Below are 22,056 nucleotides of genomic sequence, written 5' to 3'. Positions count from 1 at the left end.
TTGCTTTCTCAGCACTTTTTCATTTCTTTATATTCTCTAAGTTATCATATGTTGCTCTTCTCATTCCATCTGTAGCACAAAATATTACATATCTCTAAGATCTAGAAAATTGTAGCTGATCAGTCATCCACTGCCTTTTCTGTCTTCATTCAAAATATCTTATTTAATTTTGAAAAGCTGTATTAAACTTAGTTTCTAATTCCTTAGAATAAACAGATACTAACACAAATATAAACTGAGACATATTAATTAACCAATGTTTATCTTTAATAGGAATCATGTACATCTTACTTTCTCAAAATTTCTATCCAGTTATTTAGATAATTTTGTTATGTGACGTGCTTACTTTTCTAGATTCTTTTCTAAGAAGTATTTTGCTATCTGCCTTTTCTTTAAATAAGAGCCATACCACCTCAGGTAAAATTAACCTTAGTCTGTTAACACAAACATTAGACAGTGTTTGGTCTTTAGATGTTTAAATATATTTATATCTGTAACATTCTGGAGAGGGAGGTCACTGTTGTGTGGAATATCAGCTCTGAAAATACTTGGCTTGAACCTCGAGCAATCCAACCAACCTTGGATCTTCTTTGTCTCCAGATCATCTACAAATGTTAAGGTTTTTTCCTATGTCAATAAAGAATATACATACACATATGAGTTTGATTTTGTTTTTAAATTAAACGTTGAGCTAATATAAAATAAGATTTATAAGGTATGTGTAAGGTATCAAGTATCATAGTACAATGAAATCCATGTAGCCACCGCCCAGTTTAAGTAACATAACATACCTTTAAAATCCTGCCCCTGCTAGATACCATAATCTTCCCTTCCTGCTCCCTAATCACTCTAGAATTTTATGATCATTTCCTTGCTTTTTCTCAGTTATACAACACTTGTAACTCTAAATACTGTTTATTTTGAACTTTTATATTAATAGAATCATATGATATATATTCTGTGACTTTTTTTTTTTAAACCTGACATTATTTTCCTGGTATTCATCTGCAGTAATTTTTGTAGATAAAATTCACTAATTCTCACTACTCTATTGGCAAATACTGAATACACCTTAATTTATCCATCTACTACTAATGGAAAGTTGGATTATTTGCAATTTTTTGCTATTACAACTGTACTGAGGGACTTTCCCAGCAGCCTAGTGGCTAAGAATCCGCCTTCCAATGCAGGGAATGCGGGTTGATCCCTAGCCCAGGAACTGGGATCCCATAGGCCATGGGACCTGAGCCTGAGCGCCACAACTAGAGAGAAGCCCACAGGCTGCAGTGAGGATCCTGACGTAACCAAAAGTAAAATAAATGTCAGAAAAGTGAAGCCGCTGCACTGACAGGGTCTTTGTGTTTATGCATTAAGGACACGAGTCTCTTTATGGCAGTGATTCAGTCCTCACTGAGTACCACTGACTGACTATGTTTTACGATAAATGACATGTAATAATTCTTCCGTATTGATTCTATAAGGACTTGCTTTCATACAAATGACAGCACATGATAAATTTAAGAATAATATTACCACATTTCAACTTTTTGGAAAATGTATTTCAGACTGTTACACAGAATCACATGATCCGCAAAATTCAAGTTTACAACTGATCTTCACAAGACCCTTATCCATATACACAATAGTTATTCAGAAGGAAAAATTCGATACAGTATTTTAGTAGTTACATGATTTGCAACCAATACTGAATTACTGAAAGCCGAAGAACTCTCAATGAATTACATATAGGATAACCATTCTCAAATACAAGAAGCGAGACAATAAAGGAAAATTTTCTGTTCAGTCGTAGAAAAATGATAAAGGCATTTATGATGAGATAAATGCTTTAAGTTAGTACACAACCTACTGGGTGAATAAAACTGCCACACTGGTTGGTAGTTTTCCTCTTGAATATATGTGGTATGGCATCATCCATTTTGGAGAAGAAAACGGCAACCCACTCCAGTATTCTTGCGTGGAAAATTCCATGGACAGAGGAACCTGGTGGGCTACAGTCCATGGGGTTGCAAAGAGTCAGACACAACTGAGCATGCACACATTACCCAATTATCTGACATTAAGTAATACGTAAAATTTCAAGTCGGAGTTCTCAAAACGGTTGCTTGGTATTTTTGAATAGTGTCTGGTGTACTCAGAGTGTTTCTTTTCATTTATCTTTTCTTCTTTTATAAGGTTTAGTGGGACTGTGCAATGCTGGAGCAATAGTCCAGAATGTCCTGAATAGTGAATTCCATTGTAACACCAGATCCAGGATAACAGCGAGCTATCAAACCTTCAAAATGCTTGTACTGGCGAATGAATTCATCCTGCATGGAGTGCCACACCACCTACAAAATGAAAATGAGAGTCGCTAAACTGCAAGAGGAAACAATACATAACAAGAATGTAGAAATACTGTCAAGACATATTCTAAGCATTTAGGATAGCATAATTCACTTTCACACATTGGAGAAGGCAATGGCAACCCACTCCAGAGTTCTTGCCTTGAGATCCCAGGGACGGGGGAGCCTGGTGGGCCGCCGTCTATGGGGTCGCACAGGGTCGGACAGGACTGAAGTGACTTAGCAGCAGGATAGCATAATAGTTAATCACTGTGGATGGTGACTGCAGCCATGAAATTAAAAGATGTTTGCTCCTTGGAAGAAAAGCTATGACAAACCTAGACAACATATTAAACAGCAAAAACTTCACTTTGCTGACAAAGGTCTGTAGAGTCAAAACTATGGTTTTTCCAGTAGTCATGTAGAGATGTGAGACTTGGACCATAAAGAGGGCTGAGTGCCAAAAAACTGATGCTTTCGAACTGTGCTGGGGAAGATTCTTGAGTCCCTTGGACTGCAAGGAGATCCAACCAGTCAGTCCTAAAGGAAATCAACCCTGAATATTCATTGGAAGGATTGATGCTGAAGTTAAAGCTCCAATATTTTGGACACCTGATGTGAAGAGCCGACTCACTGGAAAAGACCCTGATGCTGGGAAAGATTGAAGGTGGGAAGAGGAGAAGGTGGCAGAGGATGAGATGGTTAGGTAACATCATCGACTCAATGGACATGAATGTGAGCAAACTCTGGGCAGTCCATGGGGTCGCAAAGAGTCGGACACGACTGAGCGACGGAGCTGAACTGGGAGAGAGTGAAGGACAGGGAAGCCTGGCGTGCTGCAGTCCACAGGGTCACAGAGTCACGTCTGAACGACTGAACAACAACAGTTAAGAATGTACATCCTGAAGGAAGATTCGTAACTCCTCGAGTGACCTTGAGTATGTTACACCACTCTTCTGTGCCTCAAGGCCCTCCTTATCTGTAAACTGGGTCATGATAATAATACCTTCCCCACAGGTTCAAATGAGATTAAATGAGTGAATGTATGTAAAGTGCTCAGAACAGTGTTTGACAACACAGTAATGTTTATTACATTTCAGCTGTTATTGTATCTGTTCCAATAGCCAACACAGATGTGGCTATGCACTACTATGTATGAAATAAGACTAAGGATTAAATGAAACTTCACAGCAGATGAAAGTTTAATTTATCTAAAATTAAGGATGCAAAACACTTCTTGATGACATGGAGAACACCAAGATGAGTCAGACTAATCATGAGCAGTCAAAGGGATCTATAGTCTAGAAGTGGAAACTAAATTGCTGACAGATATAAGCAGAAATCAATACGACACTGTAAATCAACTGTACTTCAGTCAAGAAAAAGTAAACAAATGAACAGTCCCATCAGAAAATAAACCTTAGACAACTATCAAGGCAGAACCTGACACACACACACTGACACGGCAGCGCTGTCAATAGGCTACACTTACTCGACTTGTTTCACATCAGCACAGTGCAAAGGGCTTTATGCACGTATTATTCTATTTAAGTCTCATGACAACCTGGTGAGGGTGGGTACTATGAACGAACACCACTTCTATCTGCCAGTTCAAAGAGTGCCTTCTTCGAGGATTTTTCCTTGTAAATCCTAAATGTCACAAACCTTAAATTCCTAACAGTCAGCTTAAGACTATTTTACTAAACAGCTTTACTTACACTTTTTGCTTCTCATCTTTTAGCTCACAGTATTTCTTCCACTGGGAATGCCACTTCTATTTTTTCTGTTAAGTTAGTATCTGACTGCCATAGACTAACATAAATGCTTTCCTTCATGAAGCCTTCCATGATGCTAAAATCAAGAGTAATTCTTACTCATCTCTAACTGAGGTTTAAACCTGACTCTATCATACATTAGCTATGGGATCGTGGTCACATTACTCTACCTCTCCAAGCTCTGATTTTCACATGTATAAAATGGCAATGGCAATAATATTAGTGCCCACCTAGAGAGTACAGGTATTATTTCTGCTTTTCAAATAAGGAAACTGAGGCTCAGAGAGGTGAACTAACTTGCTCCAAACCAGGCAGTTTTACCTGGAGGCAGATTATGAACCCATATCCAGGCTCCCATGCTCACAATCACTCCACATTCCATTCCCTTACTACCTTCCAAACTAAAACAAAACACAGAAAGTCATGAAAAACCCGTCCCCAAACAAAAGCAAAACAACTTAATGTCTCAAAATGATACCACAGAAATATAAAATACACAGAGATAGCCATATAAACTTGTATAAATATTCCTTTTTTCCTCACAATTTACTAATCTTGTCTGCATTTTATATGGCGCTTTCCTCCTGCACTAAAATTAGAAAATGTATAGCATTTCTAGAGGAATATTTAGGGGAAAATAGATATATAAAAGGATGTGCAATCTAGGTAGGTTAAGAGAACTAAAGCATACCTGAAGTAAGTTCTCCTCTTCACATAAATGTTTATCAACCTTCTTGTAGAGGTTATCGAGACCTTTTTTCACTTCTTTTCCAGGAGACTCTTTAATAACTTTTCGGAGTTCTTGCTTGTTAAACGCAAGTTGATAGCTCACTTCCTCCTCTCTTATACCCTGTGCCACCCGAGCTTCCACACCTTCAAACAAATGCTTCAAGGAAATGAAAAGAAACAACGGCTAAGAACGGCTCTCACTACCACTTAAATTAAAAAAAAAAAAAAAAAATCTGATTATAAACTAGTATATATCCACTGTGTAAAAATCAGACGGTGTGTGAAAATATAAAGGATAAAATAATAATCAGCTATTATCACACTACTCAGAGATAAGTACTGTCAAAAGACTAGAATTCCCTCTAGTCTTTTGATGTGTGAGTATGAAAATGAGATTAATTTTGTATGCTATATTTTCCATTTAATATTTGATATGTTTTTCCCAAAGTATAAATTTTAATGGCTGCATCATGTTCCGTCCAATGACTATACTATGTTTATTCATTCCTTCAGTATTAAGTATTTAATATTTTTTACTTTTTCTCTTGAAGTTGGCAAAATCTACTCATCAAAAACAAAATCTATTATAAATACAGCTATAAATAACTTTCATACATAGGTATTTACCCACATTTTTGATGACTGTCCAGCATAAATTTCTAGGACTATAATTCTTCAGTTGAGGAGTGTAATTGTTAAGCATTCTGAAGACTCTTCATATACACAAATTGCTTCCCAGAAAAGTTCAGTTACTTTATATTTCTGTCAGCAGTATATGACACTATTTAATCTTATCATACTATCATCAGCATTATCATAACTAAAGAAAAATCTTTGTCATTTTGAAAAGTGAAAAAGGGGGACTTTCCTGGCAGTCCAGTGGTTAAGACTCTGCCCTTCCAATGCAGACGGCATGGATTGGATCCCCGGTGGACGGACGGGGATGGGGAACTAAGATCCCACATGCCAAGTGGTGTAGCCAAAAAAAAAAGGTAAGAAAGGTTTATTTGTCATTTTATTTCAATATTCTTCAGCTAGCAATGAAGTTTATCTGCTTTTCATATGCTCAGTAAGTACATTCAGAACCCATACCCATTTATATATTGGGATCCTAGTGCTTTCCTGACTGATTTTAAAAAGATCTTTTATATTTAGCATCCTGACTCTTGTACTGTTATAAATATTCTTCTCAGGCTGCCTTTTAAGTGTAAGTGGTTTTTTAACATGTATATTGGCAAGTCTTTACTTGAGCACAACATGATTTAATACTGACAAGTCAAATCCCCTCTCTACTATTCTCTAAAATTTTCTTAGCAATTATTTATTTATTCTTCATTAAATTACTACATTTTTAATAATAATTTTCTAGACAAATCTGTTCCAGATATTTAAATTTTTTTTCTACACAGATTTTAATTAATGTATTTATTTTTCTACACAGATTTTTAATTGGTTATTATAACATATAGGAAACAAACTGTTTTTTGATATATATATATACCTTGACTAGGTTAAAAAACCTACTTTACTTTACAAGATGAAATAACTCCCACATGTCACACACAGGTGATTGTAAGCCCGAGGGCCTCCCAGGTGGCGCAGTCACAGACTCCGCCTGCCAGCAGGAGACACAAGAGGCCCGGATCTGACCCCTGGGTGGTAGGATTCCCTGGAGAAGGAAATGGCAGTCCATTCCAGTATGATTCTCTTTCCATATGTCTTTATGTTTCGGTCTTACTGCATTGGCTAGAGCTTCTCTAACAATGTTACATAATAAAGGATTTATCAATGTGTCTGCTCTAAATTTGATTTCAAAGGAAGTTCCTTTATGTTGCAGTTACGCATCATGCAGGCTTTAGGTCTGAGACAGACCCTTTACCCTAAAGGAATATCTGCCTGTTCTTCAGTTTACAAGGCACTGGTTCTGCATTTGAATTGCTGACAACAGACAGACAATTTTTATTTGACTCTAACTTCAAAACAAAGATGACGAATCACACTGTGGACCTAATTTGTTAGAAGGGTCCATTTAAGCTTCTACTATGTTGCAAAGTTCTCTAAAACTACCATTTCTCATGTTTAAAGATCAGATTTGCTCTGGGGAATGACAAGTCAAGAAAGGAAGGATAAAGAAAAGGCAATGAATAAAACAATTTTTTATTTTCTTTTTATCTTGATAGAATTTTCAAAATCTTCATCTGAGCTAGGGATAAAGGTTAGCCATTTACGAGGTAAGAAATGGAAGACTGGTATAATGGAAAAGGCTAAATCTATGGTTAATCCCCCTGCTTTGCTACCTGTCAATTACTATAACTTTTTATTTACTTCCAATTTCTTCATTTGTAAAACAAGGATAATGCTATCTTACCCCACATCATCGTTTACAAGAATTAAAAGAAATAATGTATATAAAACATCTAGCAGTGTCTGAGCAGCTTCAATATCTCAGTCCATCCTTCCTTATCCTCCTGCACCCACCAATGAATGAGCAAATTTAAATGTCTGTTGTGTTACTCACATCTAAACACAGGTTCAAAACCAAGAAAAAAATACTGAATGAAAATATGCTGACATTTAGCTTTTCAAGAGGTTGTCCTAAAGAGTATATGACATAAGACTGAAGGTGATCTGTGTTTTTTTGTTTGGCTTCTTTTTTTTTCAGCTTCTAGACATGAGATTTTCAAACGAGAAAGTGTTGCAAAAATATGGTGGAAGTTTTCCATCATGAGGACATCCCTGGGGGTCTTCTGGCTTTCGTTCGCTACTTTCTCCACTAAAACAAAAATGGAAAAAATGTAACGATGACCTGGTATGACTATGACCACATTTAGCTATGGAAAAATTACATGATTTTTTTCATTTATAACTTTAAGAAGTAAGCACATTTCTGGACTTAATCAAATAAAACATACTGTATTGAAGGATCGACCTAAACCTAAATAAAAAATCATTCTAAAACAGTTATATATATATATATATATATATATGGCTAAATTTGGATTCCTATTTCACATCTTTTAGCCAACCAAATTCTAAATTGTTCAAGTGCTTAAAATGTCAAAGGCAAATAAATGAATGCAATTGTAAGTACTAAGAAAAATAAACCTAATTAAAGAAATAATTCTGTGGTAGTACGAACTTTCTAAGAATGGCCCAAAACTGAGAAGTCATAAAGAGAAAGATGAATAAACTTAACATATAATTTGGAAGCTCTTACACAGTAAAACATACCATAAGCAAAACTGAATTATATCCTTCTAGGTTAACAAAGGATAACAAGACTGATAATACCGAGAAATACTGGGTCTCGAGGCAGATGTGACAGAAACTTTCACCAAACACTCAAAGGACCAAACTGGTATAATCTTTCTATGTGGTTATTTGGCAGAAACTCAACAGACACAAAACTTCTGACCCAGGAATTATTTCTAATAACTGATCCTAGGGAAATCATTGGACAATATACAGAAATATACAGAAAACTGGAAACAAACCAAATGCCTGTTAACAGAAGATCTGCTAAGTAAACAATGACAGATGGAACTCTATGTAATCATCAGAAGTGACTACGGTTATCTGTATCATGAGACAAGGACAGACACTAGAATCACAGAGTCTAGCAGGTTCCAAACAGGGTGTAAGGTGTGAGAAACATTTCAAATTACAGAACACACAATATGTGCATGTCTGTCAGGGAGAGAGATATACTGAAAAGTTCACACAGGTAAAAATTAAATGTTAACCTTTGTATGATGAGATTACAAATTACCTTTAGTTTCTTCTTGATTTTTAAAGTCAGTGTGCTGATTTTGGGGGGTATGTAATGAGCATATACTACTTTACAATCAGACAAAGCAAAGCTACTTTGAATTTTAAAAGAAATATCAACCATATAAACATTCAATCATGTAATTTATCATCTTTCCCCTAAACCTGTTTCCACCAAAAATGTATTATCTCTAACTGTTGAGATAATTCTACTTTGGTCATTTTTTTTAGTTTTAAAAATTCCTGAATTGATGCAGTCAGATCATTTATTTCAAATTAAACACATCCACACTGTTTCTGTAACTTAACTGTGTGATCTGACATAGCTAGATGATGAATTACACTATTTTAGCATTAATTTGGGCTTCCCTGGTAGCTCAGCTGGTAAAGAATCGGCCTGCAATGCAGGAGACCCAGATTCAGTAACTGGCTCGGGAAGATCCCCTGGAGAAGGGATAGGCTACCCACTGCAGTATTCTTGACCTTCCCCGGTGGCTCAGATGGTAAAGAAACCACCTGCAATGTGGGAGGCCTGGGTTTGATCCCGGGGTTGGGAAGATCCCCTGGCTGATTGCACGGCAACCCGTGCCAGTATTCTTGCCTGGAGAATCCCATGGACAGAGGAGCCTGGTGGGCTACAGTCCATGGTGTTGCAAAGAGTCGGACATGACTGACTGACTAAGCACACACACATACAGACATCACTGTTGATCAGCTCAAGAAGACTCCTGCTAAAATGCGAATGTAATCCACAAGGTCATTTTTGTGTTTAAAAAATGAATTTCAACTTTGCATACTGATAGCCCATATGAACCCTAAAATATAAGTAGTTCCTGGTAAATACAAAAGGGTTTTACACACTGTTTTTCAAATTTAAGAAATCTTTATTATTATTATTATTTTTAATATATATATATTTTTTTATTTACTTGTGCCAGGACTTCATCGCTGCATGTGGGATCTGGTTCGCTGACCAGGGATTGAACCCAGGTTCTCCACATTGGGAGTGTGGAGTCTTAGCCACTGGACCACCAGAGAAGTCCCAAATTTAAGAAATCTTTAATTTCAGAAAACTTAAAAAAGACTAGAGACTATGGAAAATAATGAACACATCTGTCTCCCAACTTCTAACTTAATCAGAAATAATGAAAACAACTGACCAAAAACACCAGAAATAAGGAAAACCACCACCAAAAACTTCTTCATAATGTAACAAAAGTTTACCATTAACAAATACTCCTCTGATAAGTTTAGTATATGCTTTATCTAGATCTCCACGACACTCAGCATTTTTAAAGATTGATTCTGCGAGTCCAGCAAATTCTTCAAATTCAGCAACAAACGGGAGAATTCCTACTTTACTCTTCTTTGAGATCTTTACTTCTTCCATTTGCCTTATTTGGTTACTCTAAAGTTAGGCAGAAAGCAAGGGAGAAAAATAGCTAAGCAACTTAGAAACAACGTACAATTAAAAGTAAATATATATACCACAAAGGCATGATGTAATTTAATACCTAGAACATTTCGGACATTTACTAATCAAAGATTAACACAATATGGATAACTATGAAAAACTATTTCTAGAGATTAAAAAGTACATAGATATCATTGAAGGAACTAAAATCAAGGGAAAAAATCCAAATTATTCAAAACAAAATGCACTCAAAGCTTGTGAACCTCAGGTCTTTGTTTCAAGTAAAAACAACCAATGAACACTTCTATCATTTATAAAAGGTAAGTATATAATGATTGCCCACTTTGGGGCAGAGCAGATACCAGAGCACACACAGGATCTCTCAAGATTATTTCTGGTTGGTGTCTATATAGTCAAGTTGAGAACCACAACCATTTCCAAATCTCATCAGCCTAAAATTTGTTTGGATAGAGAAGTTCTATGTTTTGGGGGTATGAGCACAGAGGAGAACAGGTACTTCTACTGTGGATTTGCATTATATAGTTTTCCATGTACCTATTAGTCATTCACTCTAAATCAGTATAGCAAAGTACTTGTGTAAGATGGATACAAAGTAACAAATAGACATATAGACAGAATATAGACACTTTGGTTCAAAATAATCAATTATGATTCTGTGTACTTCCAGGGGATCTAGTTCTATTCCCAGTAAGAAGTACATTGCCAAAGTGTTGAATCATTTTCAACTCCTACCTAAAATTTCATTGTGCTGAGATTCTGGGGGTATAACCTGAAAACCATATGACATGTAGAGATTAGAAAAGTAACCGTTCTTTTGTTCAATATGGTATTGGAAGTCCTAGACATAGCAATCAGACAGGAAAAATAAATAAAAGGAATCCAAATTGGACAAATCATTCTAAAACCTGTATGGAAACACAAAAGATCGTAATGCCAAGGCAAGCTCAAGAAAGAAGAACAAAATCAGAGGTATTATGCTCCCTGATTTCAAACTATACTACAAAGTTACAGTCATCAAACAATATGGTACTGGTACAAAAACAGACATGTACATTAACAGAACAGAGCGCCCAGGAATAAACCCATCCTTATACGGTTAATTAATCTATGACAAAGAAGGCAAGACTATACAATGAGGCAGAGACACCCAGATCATACCATTTTCAAAGGTTAAAGGGTACAAAACCACATCACTGTAGTGTGAGGAATCCTGAAAAGCAAAGTAAATGCAGGTAAGAAATGTACTGGAGTGCAGTGTCCAGCTTGGAAGTACTTGATATGTTTCTAATTTTATCCCTAGTTCTTGGCAGGCTAATCTTTTTAGCCCTGTTCCTTGAAGAACACTTTGGGCTTGGCCACCAGATGAAAGTACTAAACTCAGATACCATCTATTCCACTTTCTGCAGTTGTCTGACATTCATTCTTTGGCTCAATACACAGAGAACCATTCACTACTCTTTCAAGGTATGCTTTAGGTCCAGATCTTGTCCCAAGTACCAAAAACATGTAACACTTACTGAGCACACACAACTGACGACACTGTGAAAAGACTTGATTTAAATTAAGAAACAGATTGATGATAACCAACAGAAGGAACCATCCTCTTCCCTTTAGTGACAAGGTCCATCTTTTAGAAATACATGCAATTTAGGGAAAAAACACGACTTTATACCTTTGTCTAGGTTAATTTAACTAAATTTCTTCACTTCCCAGTTTTGAGAGGAACACGAACATTCTTCAGCAAACTATTACTAATTACCACTATTGTTCCCTGGTGACTCAGATGGTAAAGCATCTGCCTACAATGTGGGAAACCTGGGTTCGATCCCTGGGTCGGGATGATCCCCTGGAGAAGGAAATGGCAACCCAGTCCAGTACTCTGGCCTGGAAAATCCCATGGACGGAGGAGCATGGTAGGCTACAGTCCATGGGGTCGCAGAGAGTCGGTCACGACTAAGCGACTTTACTTTCACTTTCATTACTGTCATCATCATCATCATCATCATCACCATTACAAGCAATTAGTTACAAGCTCTTATTCTGTACCAGGCAATGTGCTAAGCACTTCATTTGAACCCATGTCTACATCTCCCTGACACTATTATATCTTACACTTCTAACAATTACATTCAACTGGATTGAGAGGTATTATATTAAAGTTTTATATACTAGCTTTATTCACTGATAAGAGCAAGAAAATCTTCATATTCTAAAAATGTACAGTGTTCTCATGGTTTATGTTCTAGCTATTCTTATTCTATGTCACATAGGACTCATTATCTTAGACTTTAGTAATTCTTTATTTTCTTTTTGGCAATCAGCTTACAATCAGACCTTACAGGTTTATCATCACTTCTGAAGAAAGCTGGGCAGGGAAGAGGATAAGTGGCCAAATTTCATAATATTTCAAATGCCAGTGCAATCATTTGGTGGGGAAGGAGGGTTAACAAGTCTGTTGAGGTGACATTTACGTTTCTACGGATGGCTTTTAAACTTTCAGAAATCAGTAAGCATTATTTTTAAAAAGTATAAAAGATGAAGTGGATTTTAATCACCCTTAATATTTTTATTATTCTCTCATTATTCTATGGGCTTCCCTGGTGGCTCAGCCGGTAAAGAATCTGCCTGCAAAGCGAGAGACCTGGGTTCGATCCCTGGGTTGGGAAGATCCCCTGGAGGGAATGGCTACCCACTCCAGTATTCTTGTCTGGATAATTCCATGGACAGAGGAGTCTGGCAAACTACAGACCATGGGGTCACAAAGACTCAAACATGACTGAGTGACTTTCACTCACTCATTATTCTATGGCTATTCAAGCACTGGATTTAACTTAGAGGTTACATAGTAGAATAATTCAGATGATAAATACCTATTTTTACATATTAATACTAAATATATTCATAAAATGAAACTCTTTTTAGAACCTGGCCCAATCCTCTTCATATCTATAAGCTTACCAAAACCTAACAGAAAAAATAAAGTTAATGATTTTTTTCCCTATTAGGAGAAAAATGATAACTACCAAAAGTTGTCATAAGAACAATTTATTCTTAAAGCAATATGATTAAAGCTATTGAACTGAAAAAAATACTTTAATCAATTAAAATAACCCAAATATTAATTACCCTATTGTGATATATTAAAAGAAGAAAAACAATAAATTCAAGTTTCAGTTGCTTCATTAAATCTATGGTCACTAATTGGTCACCTGGGATTTCAGTTACTTAGTGGATCTCGGGTGTAATCGCTGCTGCCTCTGTGTCAGTCACTCCAGGAACTGGCCATGGTTCACAGTGTAGACGGGACACAACTTGGCACTAGCCTGCTCCTGGACACTTCAGCCAATACCCTGCTGCAAGGCGTGGGGACAGGAACAGTAGGTCCCCTGGTGGGAAGCCAGAAGTCTTTGAAACACACACACACACACACACACACAGAGACACACACACACACACACACACAGATACTCTGCAATGGTTAAGAGTTCTAAGTTACTGAAAAAAAAAATACCCAACTTACAATACATTTGTCAAAGTTCCTTTTGACAGTCACCAAAACATTTCCCAGTGTAGTGCTCAGAAAAGAAGCGGGGTCCACGTTCTGTGCAGTCCACACATGGCGACTCATTTTGACTAGCATGTCAAGGGAGTTAAAGCTATCGATTTTGTCTCCTAATGCAATCAAGTTGTTCAGTTCTGGCTCAATGCAGCGAAATATTTTAATCATCATCTGGCGGATCATATCTTTCCTGTTCAGAAATACAAAACAGAATAGTTAGTACAAGCTTCAGGTGCATTTACCTTTAACTTTAATCCACTCGGTATACACAAATGACTAAAATTTGATATATCAACTAACACTGTCCAAATAGTTAATTATTCTAGAGTGGTTTCCAACATAAACATATTTTTTTGAGGTTGCATTTTTATCACTCAAAATAACGTCCTTTGTAGAACTGGGTCCTGAAATGTGCTTTGTGATTTCTGAGAAATACACTACAATTCAAATGCAACTTCCTACCAGCAAACATCAAAATTGACTGCATTTGTGTGATTACAAGAGCAAAGAAAAGCCAAAGAGCCATAAAGGGGACCAAGTTTACTTCATTGAGAAGCTCTGTAACACACTGGGCACACAGATCGGTGCTCTGAGTGTTGTCAGCTATGGACAGTAATCTGGACTCCTCACTGGGCAGCATTCCTTCCTGCTCAATTGAAAGTTTACTTTTTTTTCACAATAAACAACAGATAGTAACAAACACATACTCAGATGAAACAGGCAGCGGTGGGCCAGCATTATGTTGCCGTGACAAAGTTCCTCCATCTGTGTCCTCTGCTTCAGGCTGCAAAAATTATTCAGATACTTCACATAATAAAAGGCTAACAAATTGAAGAGTTTAGTTTATATAGCAATAGCCTGCTCAGTCTCCAAATTCTTAGGAGAGAATGTATGATGAGAAATAATGATTTTTAAAGGTAGTATTATCAATGAAATTATATAATTTAACATGTTGCTTCAGAATGTTCAGGAGAAGCTTTGTTTTCAGATTTTATCTGAGAATGAGAAGCTGTGTTTGCTTGTGAGCACATTTGGGGGGGGTGGGGCGGGAGAGAAAGGTAGAGGAGACTCAGAGGGAGTGCAGGAACGAGGGGACAATTTAATAAAAAGCTGAAAATATCTAGGGACATGTTCAAGGGAGAATTTTGAAAATTAAAATCATTCCAATAAAACTAATCATCCTAATAAAACTTGAGCATAAAAAATGCTGTCAGAAGTTCTTACAGAAACTAACAAATTTACTAGCAATTACCATCTACAAGAACAAACCCCCTAACCATCTGAAAGACTTAATTTTGAGCACTGTTTTTATATGTTAGTTCTTTTAAAGATCATCTTAATTTTAAAAAAATCACTCGATTTGCATTGTGTTTTTAAGTTCTTTAAAATACTCTAGCAAATGGCTCATTTTATTTTCTTACATTTATGCCACCAGAGAGCCATGTTCAATAGGCATTATTATACCCATTACATAGATGAGGAAAAGTAGGGATTAAATAATTAGTTTATGGTCTTGAAAGGTTGTTGCTGAACGATAAGACGCGGGATTCTTGGCCTCCGGAGGAGACGAATTCAATTCGGGGCCAGAGACGAGGCTGGATCGCTCAGAGCTTTTGTGTAATAAAGTTTTATTAAAGTATAAAGGAGATAGAGAAAGCTTCTGACATAGGCATCAGAAGGGGGCAAAAGAGTACCCTCCTCCTAGTCTTTAGCTGTATGGTATATAGTCACTCACAGTCCGTTAATGAAAAGAAAGGAATGTCATAAAATCTAGAATGGCACCAGATAATTCATCCCAGGCCATAAAACTATTGACTTGCACCTTGTACCAACAAATAGTTTCGTTTACATAGATTAGGGGAACAATACCTGAACAAGTAAGTTAGGCCCTTTGGCGGAACCAACTTGAAGATGGAGTCTGGGGTTCATTAACATAGCTTAAGACAACATTTCCATACGAAAAAGAAATGTATTGGTTAACTCAAGGTTTGGGAGTAGTTAGCTTTAGGTGAGACCAGGTGTCATGGCCACACAGAATGTTAGGAGAAACCTCCTTTTAATTTTGTATAGAGAAGGAAAAACAGATCGCTGGTTTGTTCTTTTCTGCCGGTTAAGAGAGATAAAAATGTCTGGCACTTACAGTCTCATACCTCCATTTGGAGACCCCTGGCCTTCCTGCCTGTTACTCTCTCATTCCCCCCTTTTCTTTTAGGAGAATTATGTTGCCTAGGGAAAAGGGGCGTCGTTTTCATTCCATAACTGCTTCTGAGCTGACAAGGGGCGTTGTCCCTAAATTGGTGAGGCAACATATTCTCCTAATCCTCATAGTGAGGATGTCTGATCCAGGGGCCCCAAATAGTAATCGGAAGAAGCTGCAGTGATAGCAGGAGTTTGAGCAACCATTTGTAACTTAAAAGCTTTCATGCGACTAGAAACAAATCCAGTTACACAGTTACAGATGCAGGGAGCAAAGAGCAAAAACAAAACAATCAGAATTATTGTAATTAAGATAGTTTTCCACCATGGGGAACTAGTTAATGTCTCCCAAAGTGAGGCGATTGAGGCTTCAGGAGTATCCATGGCCCCAATCATCTTGTTCATGTGTTTAGTAAAATGAGTAACATTAGTGCTCATATCAGGTATATATGTACAGCATTGAGTATGAATGATGGCACAAGTTTCTCCTTGTGCAGCAAAATAGTGATTAAACTGAGACAGTGTATAATCAAAATTAAAAGTCACATTATGTCCATAGTTAAGGTACAGAGTATTACACCAGTTCATTCTAGGGTTGTTAGATGTCATCAGACGAAGAAGAGGCATCACATGTGATTGTTGTCGAAGGTATTCGCAGACTTGGAGAAAGTCTTTTCCTTGAAGTGGAGATGTCCACCATGGGAAGCCTTCCACTGATGAAGAGGGGAGTGCTCCGCAGACCCAACAGTTAGACCGATTGTGGAATGCAGCATAGGAGTGAGCCCAGGACAGGAAGGCACTGTCTTGAGGATCAAAGGGCAGACTCAGGATTTCTGGAGTCAGCAGAAGTAGGCTCACATAGATTATCAGGCCCATCTGAAACATACAAAGTCAGAGCATAGAAAGTAAAAACAAAAAATGACATCACTTAGTTCTGGTCAGGGTGCCACCTCTTGACTCGAGTGTGATGTACCCAAGAATCAATTCCTGGCACTTTGACAGCTGTGGGAGAAGAAAGAATAACCTGGTAAGGGCCTTCCCAGAGGGGCTCGAGGGATGAGCCCCCAGATCCCAATGTTTTTGTGAGGACCTCGGTTCCTGGCTCAAATAGAGGCTTGCTGGATTCAGAGGCTGGGTCAGGAGTCGTCTCCCGGAGTTCTGTTAATGCCTGTTGAAAAGCTGAGAGCTGAGTTACATAATTAGTTAGCTCTAAGGCTTCAGGATCTATAACAATGTCTGTGCGTAAGAAAGGCCTTCCATAAATACATTCAAAGGGGGACAGTCCCTCCTTTTTGGGGGCAGTTCCAGCCCTCATTAAAGCTATGGGTTTCTTGAGTTAATTTGCGCAGATGTCTTTTGATAATGTCATTAGCTTTTTCAACCTTTCCTGAGGATTGGGGTCTCCAGGAACAGTGTGAGTGATACTCTATTCCTAGAGCTTTAGACACCCCCTGAGTTACAGCAGCTTTAAAGGCGGAGCCATTGTCACTCTGAAGGCTCCGTGGCAGCCCAAACCTGGGGATGATTTCATGGATTAAAATCTTTATAACTTCCTTAGCTTGTTCACTACGACAGGGGAACGCCTCAATCCATCCAGTAAAAGTATCCACCCAAACTTGTAAGCAAGAATATCCATTAGGTTTTGGCATATGAGTAAAATCAATTTCCCAGTCCTCTCCAGGATACTTTCCCTTTCGTTGTAATCCAGATTTTGCTAGCCTTTCCGTCTTTGGGTTATTTTTCTGACAAACCTCACACCGTTTGATAATGTTTTTTAAAGTTTTCATTATATTTTTACCTTCAAACAAACGAGAAGTCATCTGGCAAGTACTTTCTACACCCAAATGAAAACTCTGATGTAAACCCTTAAGAATTTTCCACTGAGCATTTTCAGGAATTATTAATCGTCCATCCTCGGACTGTAACCATCCTTTATCAGTAATCTTTGCTCCTCTTTTCTCATATCTTTTTAATTCTTCCTCAGTATATTGTGGTTTTTCTTGTTCTACAGGACCTGTCCATATCAAAGGCGTCTGTAGGGAGGGGGTTTCATAAAGTGCCGCTTTTTTGGCTTGAGAGTCTGCTAACAGGTTACCGGTGGCTACTTTACTCCCATCCCTGCTGTGCCCTTTGCAATGCATAACCGCTACTTCTTTAGGACAATAGATAGCAGTTAAAAGTCTCTGGATCTCTCTGAAATGCTTAATAGGTTCCCCTGTTGCTGTTTGAAACTGTCTTTCTTTCCATACTGCAGCATGAGCATGCAAAGTCAAATAAGCATACTTAGAATCAGTGTAGACATTTACTCGCTGCCCTTTGCTTAACTCTAGAGCTCGGGTCAGAGCCACAAGCTCCGCTAACTGGGCGCTGGTTTCCTGGGGGAGAGATTTTGCTTCTAAAACCTGTTCAGCCGTCACCACAGCATAACCTGCTTTACGCTTTCCATCCCGAACAAAAGAACTGCCATCTGTAAATATTTCCATGTCAGGATTGTCTAATGGGGTATCCATTAGATCTTCCCGAGCTGCATAGTTTAAAGTTAGAAATTGGGAACAATCGTGATCAGGTGTTTCATCTTCCTTCTCAGGAAGGAAAGTAGCAGGATTTAAATTTCTACAAACTTAAAGCTTAGTTACTGGTCCTTCTAACAACAGTGACTGATATTTAAGAAGCCTACTGTCTGTCATCCAAATGTTAACCTTAGAATTTAAGATTCCACTCACATCATGAGAAGTCAGTACAGTAAGGTTTCGTCCAGTAATTATTTTTAAAGCTTCAGGTGCTAATAAAGCAGCTGCCCCAATTACTCTTAGGCAGTGGGGCCACCCACGTGCAATTACATCTAATTCTTTGCTTAGATAAGCAATAGGTAGCTGGTGAGGCCCCCGGGGTTGTGTCAAAACTCCCAAGGCCATACCTTTCCTTTCAGTGACAAACAAGTTAAATTCTGACCCTGTGGGCAAACTCAAAGCTGGAGCTTGCAGGAGAGCAGTCTGAAGAACCTTAAAAGCCTTTTGAGTATCTGGAGACCAAACCAGTTTGTCAGTTTGGGCCTGCTGAGTTTCAGCTATAAGTTTATATAAAGGCCGGGCAAGTTCTCCATAACCCGGAATCCAAATACGACAGTAGCCTGTGATTCCCAAAAATCCTCTCAATTGCCTTAAAGTCATAGGTAGGGGATGGTTTAGTATAGGTTTAATTCTCTCGGGGCCTATGGCCCTAGTCCCTTCTGATATGATTAGGCCCAGATATCTAACAGATTGTTGACAAAGCTGAGCCTTTTCTCTTGATGCCTTGTAACCGCAGCCTGCCAGAAAGTTTAAGAAATCTTCTGAGGCTCGTGAACAAGCTTCCTCTGTCTCAGCACAGAGCAAAATATCATCTACATATTGTAACACTACTGCTTTAGAGCTATTAAAGTTTTGTAGATCCCGTGACAAACTTTGTCCAAATAAGTGGGGACTGTCACGAAATCCCTGGGGCAAAACTGTCCAGGTTAACTGAGAAGCTGGCTGAGTAGGGTCTTCAAAGGCAAATAGAAATTGACTTTCCTCTGCCAAAGGCACTGAAGAGAAGGCATCTTTTAAATCAATTACTGAAAAATATTTGGCTCGTTCAGGAATTTCAGACAGTAGCGTATAAGGATTAGGCACCACGGGGTGTAAAGGAACCACAGCCTCATTTATTATTCGTAAATCTTGAACTAATCTCCACTTATCATTTGATTTTTTTACACCCAAAATAGGAGTGTTGCATGGACTGTTACAGGGAACTAATAGTCCCTGCTCCTTTAAATTTTCAATGATGGGTTTTAACCCTTCCTTAACTTCAGGTTTCAGTGGATACTGCTTCTTATGTGGGAATAAGTGTGGGTCTTTGGAGCTTGACAACTACAGGAATAGCATTTTGTGCTCGACCCACAGATTTTCCATCAGCCCATACTCTAGGATTCACATTTTCTTCAACTAAAGGGAGAGAAAGGGAGGGCTCCATATTCATGAAAACAGAGGCATGGACCTTGCTCAGTATATCTCTCCCCAAAAGGGGTGAGGGTGATTCTGGCACGATAAGAAACTCGTGTGAAAATAGCACAGAATCCCAGTTGCACGATAGAGAATAACTGAAGTAATACCTTTTGGCTCGTCCAGACAGTCCCATTACGGAAGCGGATCGGGAAGAAAGTGGGCCAGGGGCTTCAGTAAGCACGGAGTAAGTTGCCCCAGTATCTAAAAGGAAATTGACGGATTGGCCTCCCACCGTTATCAATACCCGGGGTTCCTCAGGTGTAATTAGGACGGGAGCTTGTGTGGGGACCCCCGGGCACCTTCAGTCCTGATTGTCTTGAGAGTCAGACCCCTGAGACCTACACCTCTGGGGGCAGTCTCTCCTCCAGTGTGGTCCCTTGCAGACCGGACATGGAGCCGGGGGCGGCTCAGACGCCTGAGGGCAATCCCGCTTGAGATGCCCCTCCTTTCCACAGCCATAGCAAGCCCATCCCTTTTCACCTGGGTCCCTCTGGGCATTTTTCTCAGGCTGTTTAAGAACGGTTTTCATAGCCATTGCGAGGGCTTCCGCCTTTTCCTTCGTCTTTCTCTGCCTTTCTTTCTTTTCCTCATATTCCCTACCATAATAGACTGTCTGAGCCAGTTGTAACAGATTATCTACAGACTGATTTGGTCCATACGCCCGTTTTGATAACTTACGGCGAATATCTGGAGCCGACTGAGTGAGAAATCTATCCTTTAAGATCACTTTCCCCTCTTCACTTTCGGGATCAATCTCAGTGAATCTGCGAAGGGCTTCTCTCAGTCTGTCTAGGAATTTACCAGGAGCTTCCTTCTCTTCTTGTTCTATGTCTGCCAGTTTGCCATAGTTTAAAGGCTTAGAACGCGCCTGCCTGAGTCCTTCAAGAATACATCTGACAAAATGACTCTGATCCCATCTTCCTTTAGCAGTGTTAGAGTCCCAGTCTGGTTCTGTAGCTGGGACCGCCTGACTCCCAGTGGGGAGGGCAGTCATCTCGTCCTCCCTCTTTCCCACTGATTCATTACCAAGCCATTCATCTCCATAAGCAACCGCTTTACCCAAAACTCGAGGCTTTGAGTCGGCAGTCAACGTTTGTCCCAAGATATACATCACATCCTTCCAAGTAAGGTCATAATGCAGAGTAACACCTTTAAAAGCTCTAATACACTCTAATATACACTACTTCTACCCAATTCCCTTGCTTTTTACAGAACTGTTTTAATTGTAAAACAGTATTATACTTAAGAGACCCTCCAACTGGCCACCGTTCGCCATCCTCCAGTGGGTACTGCGGCCATGCAGTATCACATAGGAAGACCAGGTGTGTCTTCTTTAAGCCCTGGGGATCACATCTATCCCAGTTTTGCAGGATACAGTTCAAAGGAGTGAGGCTGGAATTGTTAGCTCCCATCTGTAAGAGAGAAAAAAAGCGACCAGCGCCATTTTTCTACCGGAGGCGTCCCTCCCTGCTCTAGATGGGGGTGTAGACAGACATTACACCAAAAGCTTTTCCTTCCTGGTCGGACTTAGTCTGTCCCTTACCGACGCAGGCGTCACACTCGTCCCTCCCGGTTCTACCACCGAGACGGGGTGGGGATGCACCCAGGGTAGACCTGATGGCATCCCTGACTGACGTCCAGCTCTTCACCTCACTTGCCTCTGATGCCACCCAGGGTGCAATCAGAGTAACCTTCCGGAATGCCTCCCAAGCCAAGACCTCTGGGGGACACATTCGTCACCTGAGTGCCTGTGCACGACCCGGAGTATATTCCTGACCACAATAAGACTGATACAAACATGAAACTGAGATGTTCCTTCCAAGAGTCACCACACCGGTATAAGAGCCTCCTCTGCTCCAGTAAGAGCCAGTGTTACCAAAAGAAAAAAACCATTGCAGTTCCAATCCAAGTAACCTTTAACATCAGAGATGCTCTGGGAGTTAGAGCTCCATCTAGCTTCCAAACTTTCCATGCCTAGCGAGGCTAGGCGCTTCCTAACTACCAATCCAAGTTTGAGACCTAGACCACAGTAGAGTAGCAACATAGGTTACAAGTCTCTTGAAAGCCTAAGATCCGAGAGATAAGGTTAGTACTTTTAATTCCCAAGGAGTTATGAAATGGTCAGAGACCGAAAAGTTTGACCGAGAAAAAAGAGTTCGGTCCACATGCTTTGCCCGTTTCTGGTCGGCTCCCAAAGGGGACACTGGTTGCCTCTTGGCATTGGCAG

At 39.1% G+C, this 22,056-nt stretch overlaps 1 protein-coding gene across 1 annotated transcript in view; it reads right to left on the bottom strand.

Moving 5' to 3' along the window:
• Positions 1 to 1,544: 1,544 nt before the first annotated feature.
• LOC136155401 (exocyst complex component 1-like) overlaps positions 1,545 to 22,056 on the bottom strand; it is a 48,648-nt gene continuing 28,136 nt past the window's right edge. The window contains 7 exon segments of the mRNA XM_065917141.1: positions 1,545 to 2,348; positions 4,809 to 5,003; positions 7,419 to 7,502; positions 7,504 to 7,619; positions 9,839 to 10,022; positions 13,570 to 13,798; positions 14,316 to 14,392. Coding sequence (XP_065773213.1) covers positions 2,196 to 2,348; positions 4,809 to 5,003; positions 7,419 to 7,502; positions 7,504 to 7,619; positions 9,839 to 10,022; positions 13,570 to 13,798; positions 14,316 to 14,392 — 1,038 coding nt within the window. The 3' untranslated portion in view covers positions 1,545 to 2,195.

This window comes from Muntiacus reevesi, unplaced genomic scaffold (assembly GCF_963930625.1).
Source record: "Muntiacus reevesi unplaced genomic scaffold, mMunRee1.1 SCAFFOLD_141, whole genome shotgun sequence".
Classification (NCBI taxonomy): domain Eukaryota; kingdom Metazoa; phylum Chordata; class Mammalia; order Artiodactyla; family Cervidae; genus Muntiacus; species Muntiacus reevesi.
The sequence above is the reverse complement of the archived record's forward strand: the minus strand, read 5'-3'. Positions and strand labels throughout refer to the sequence as shown.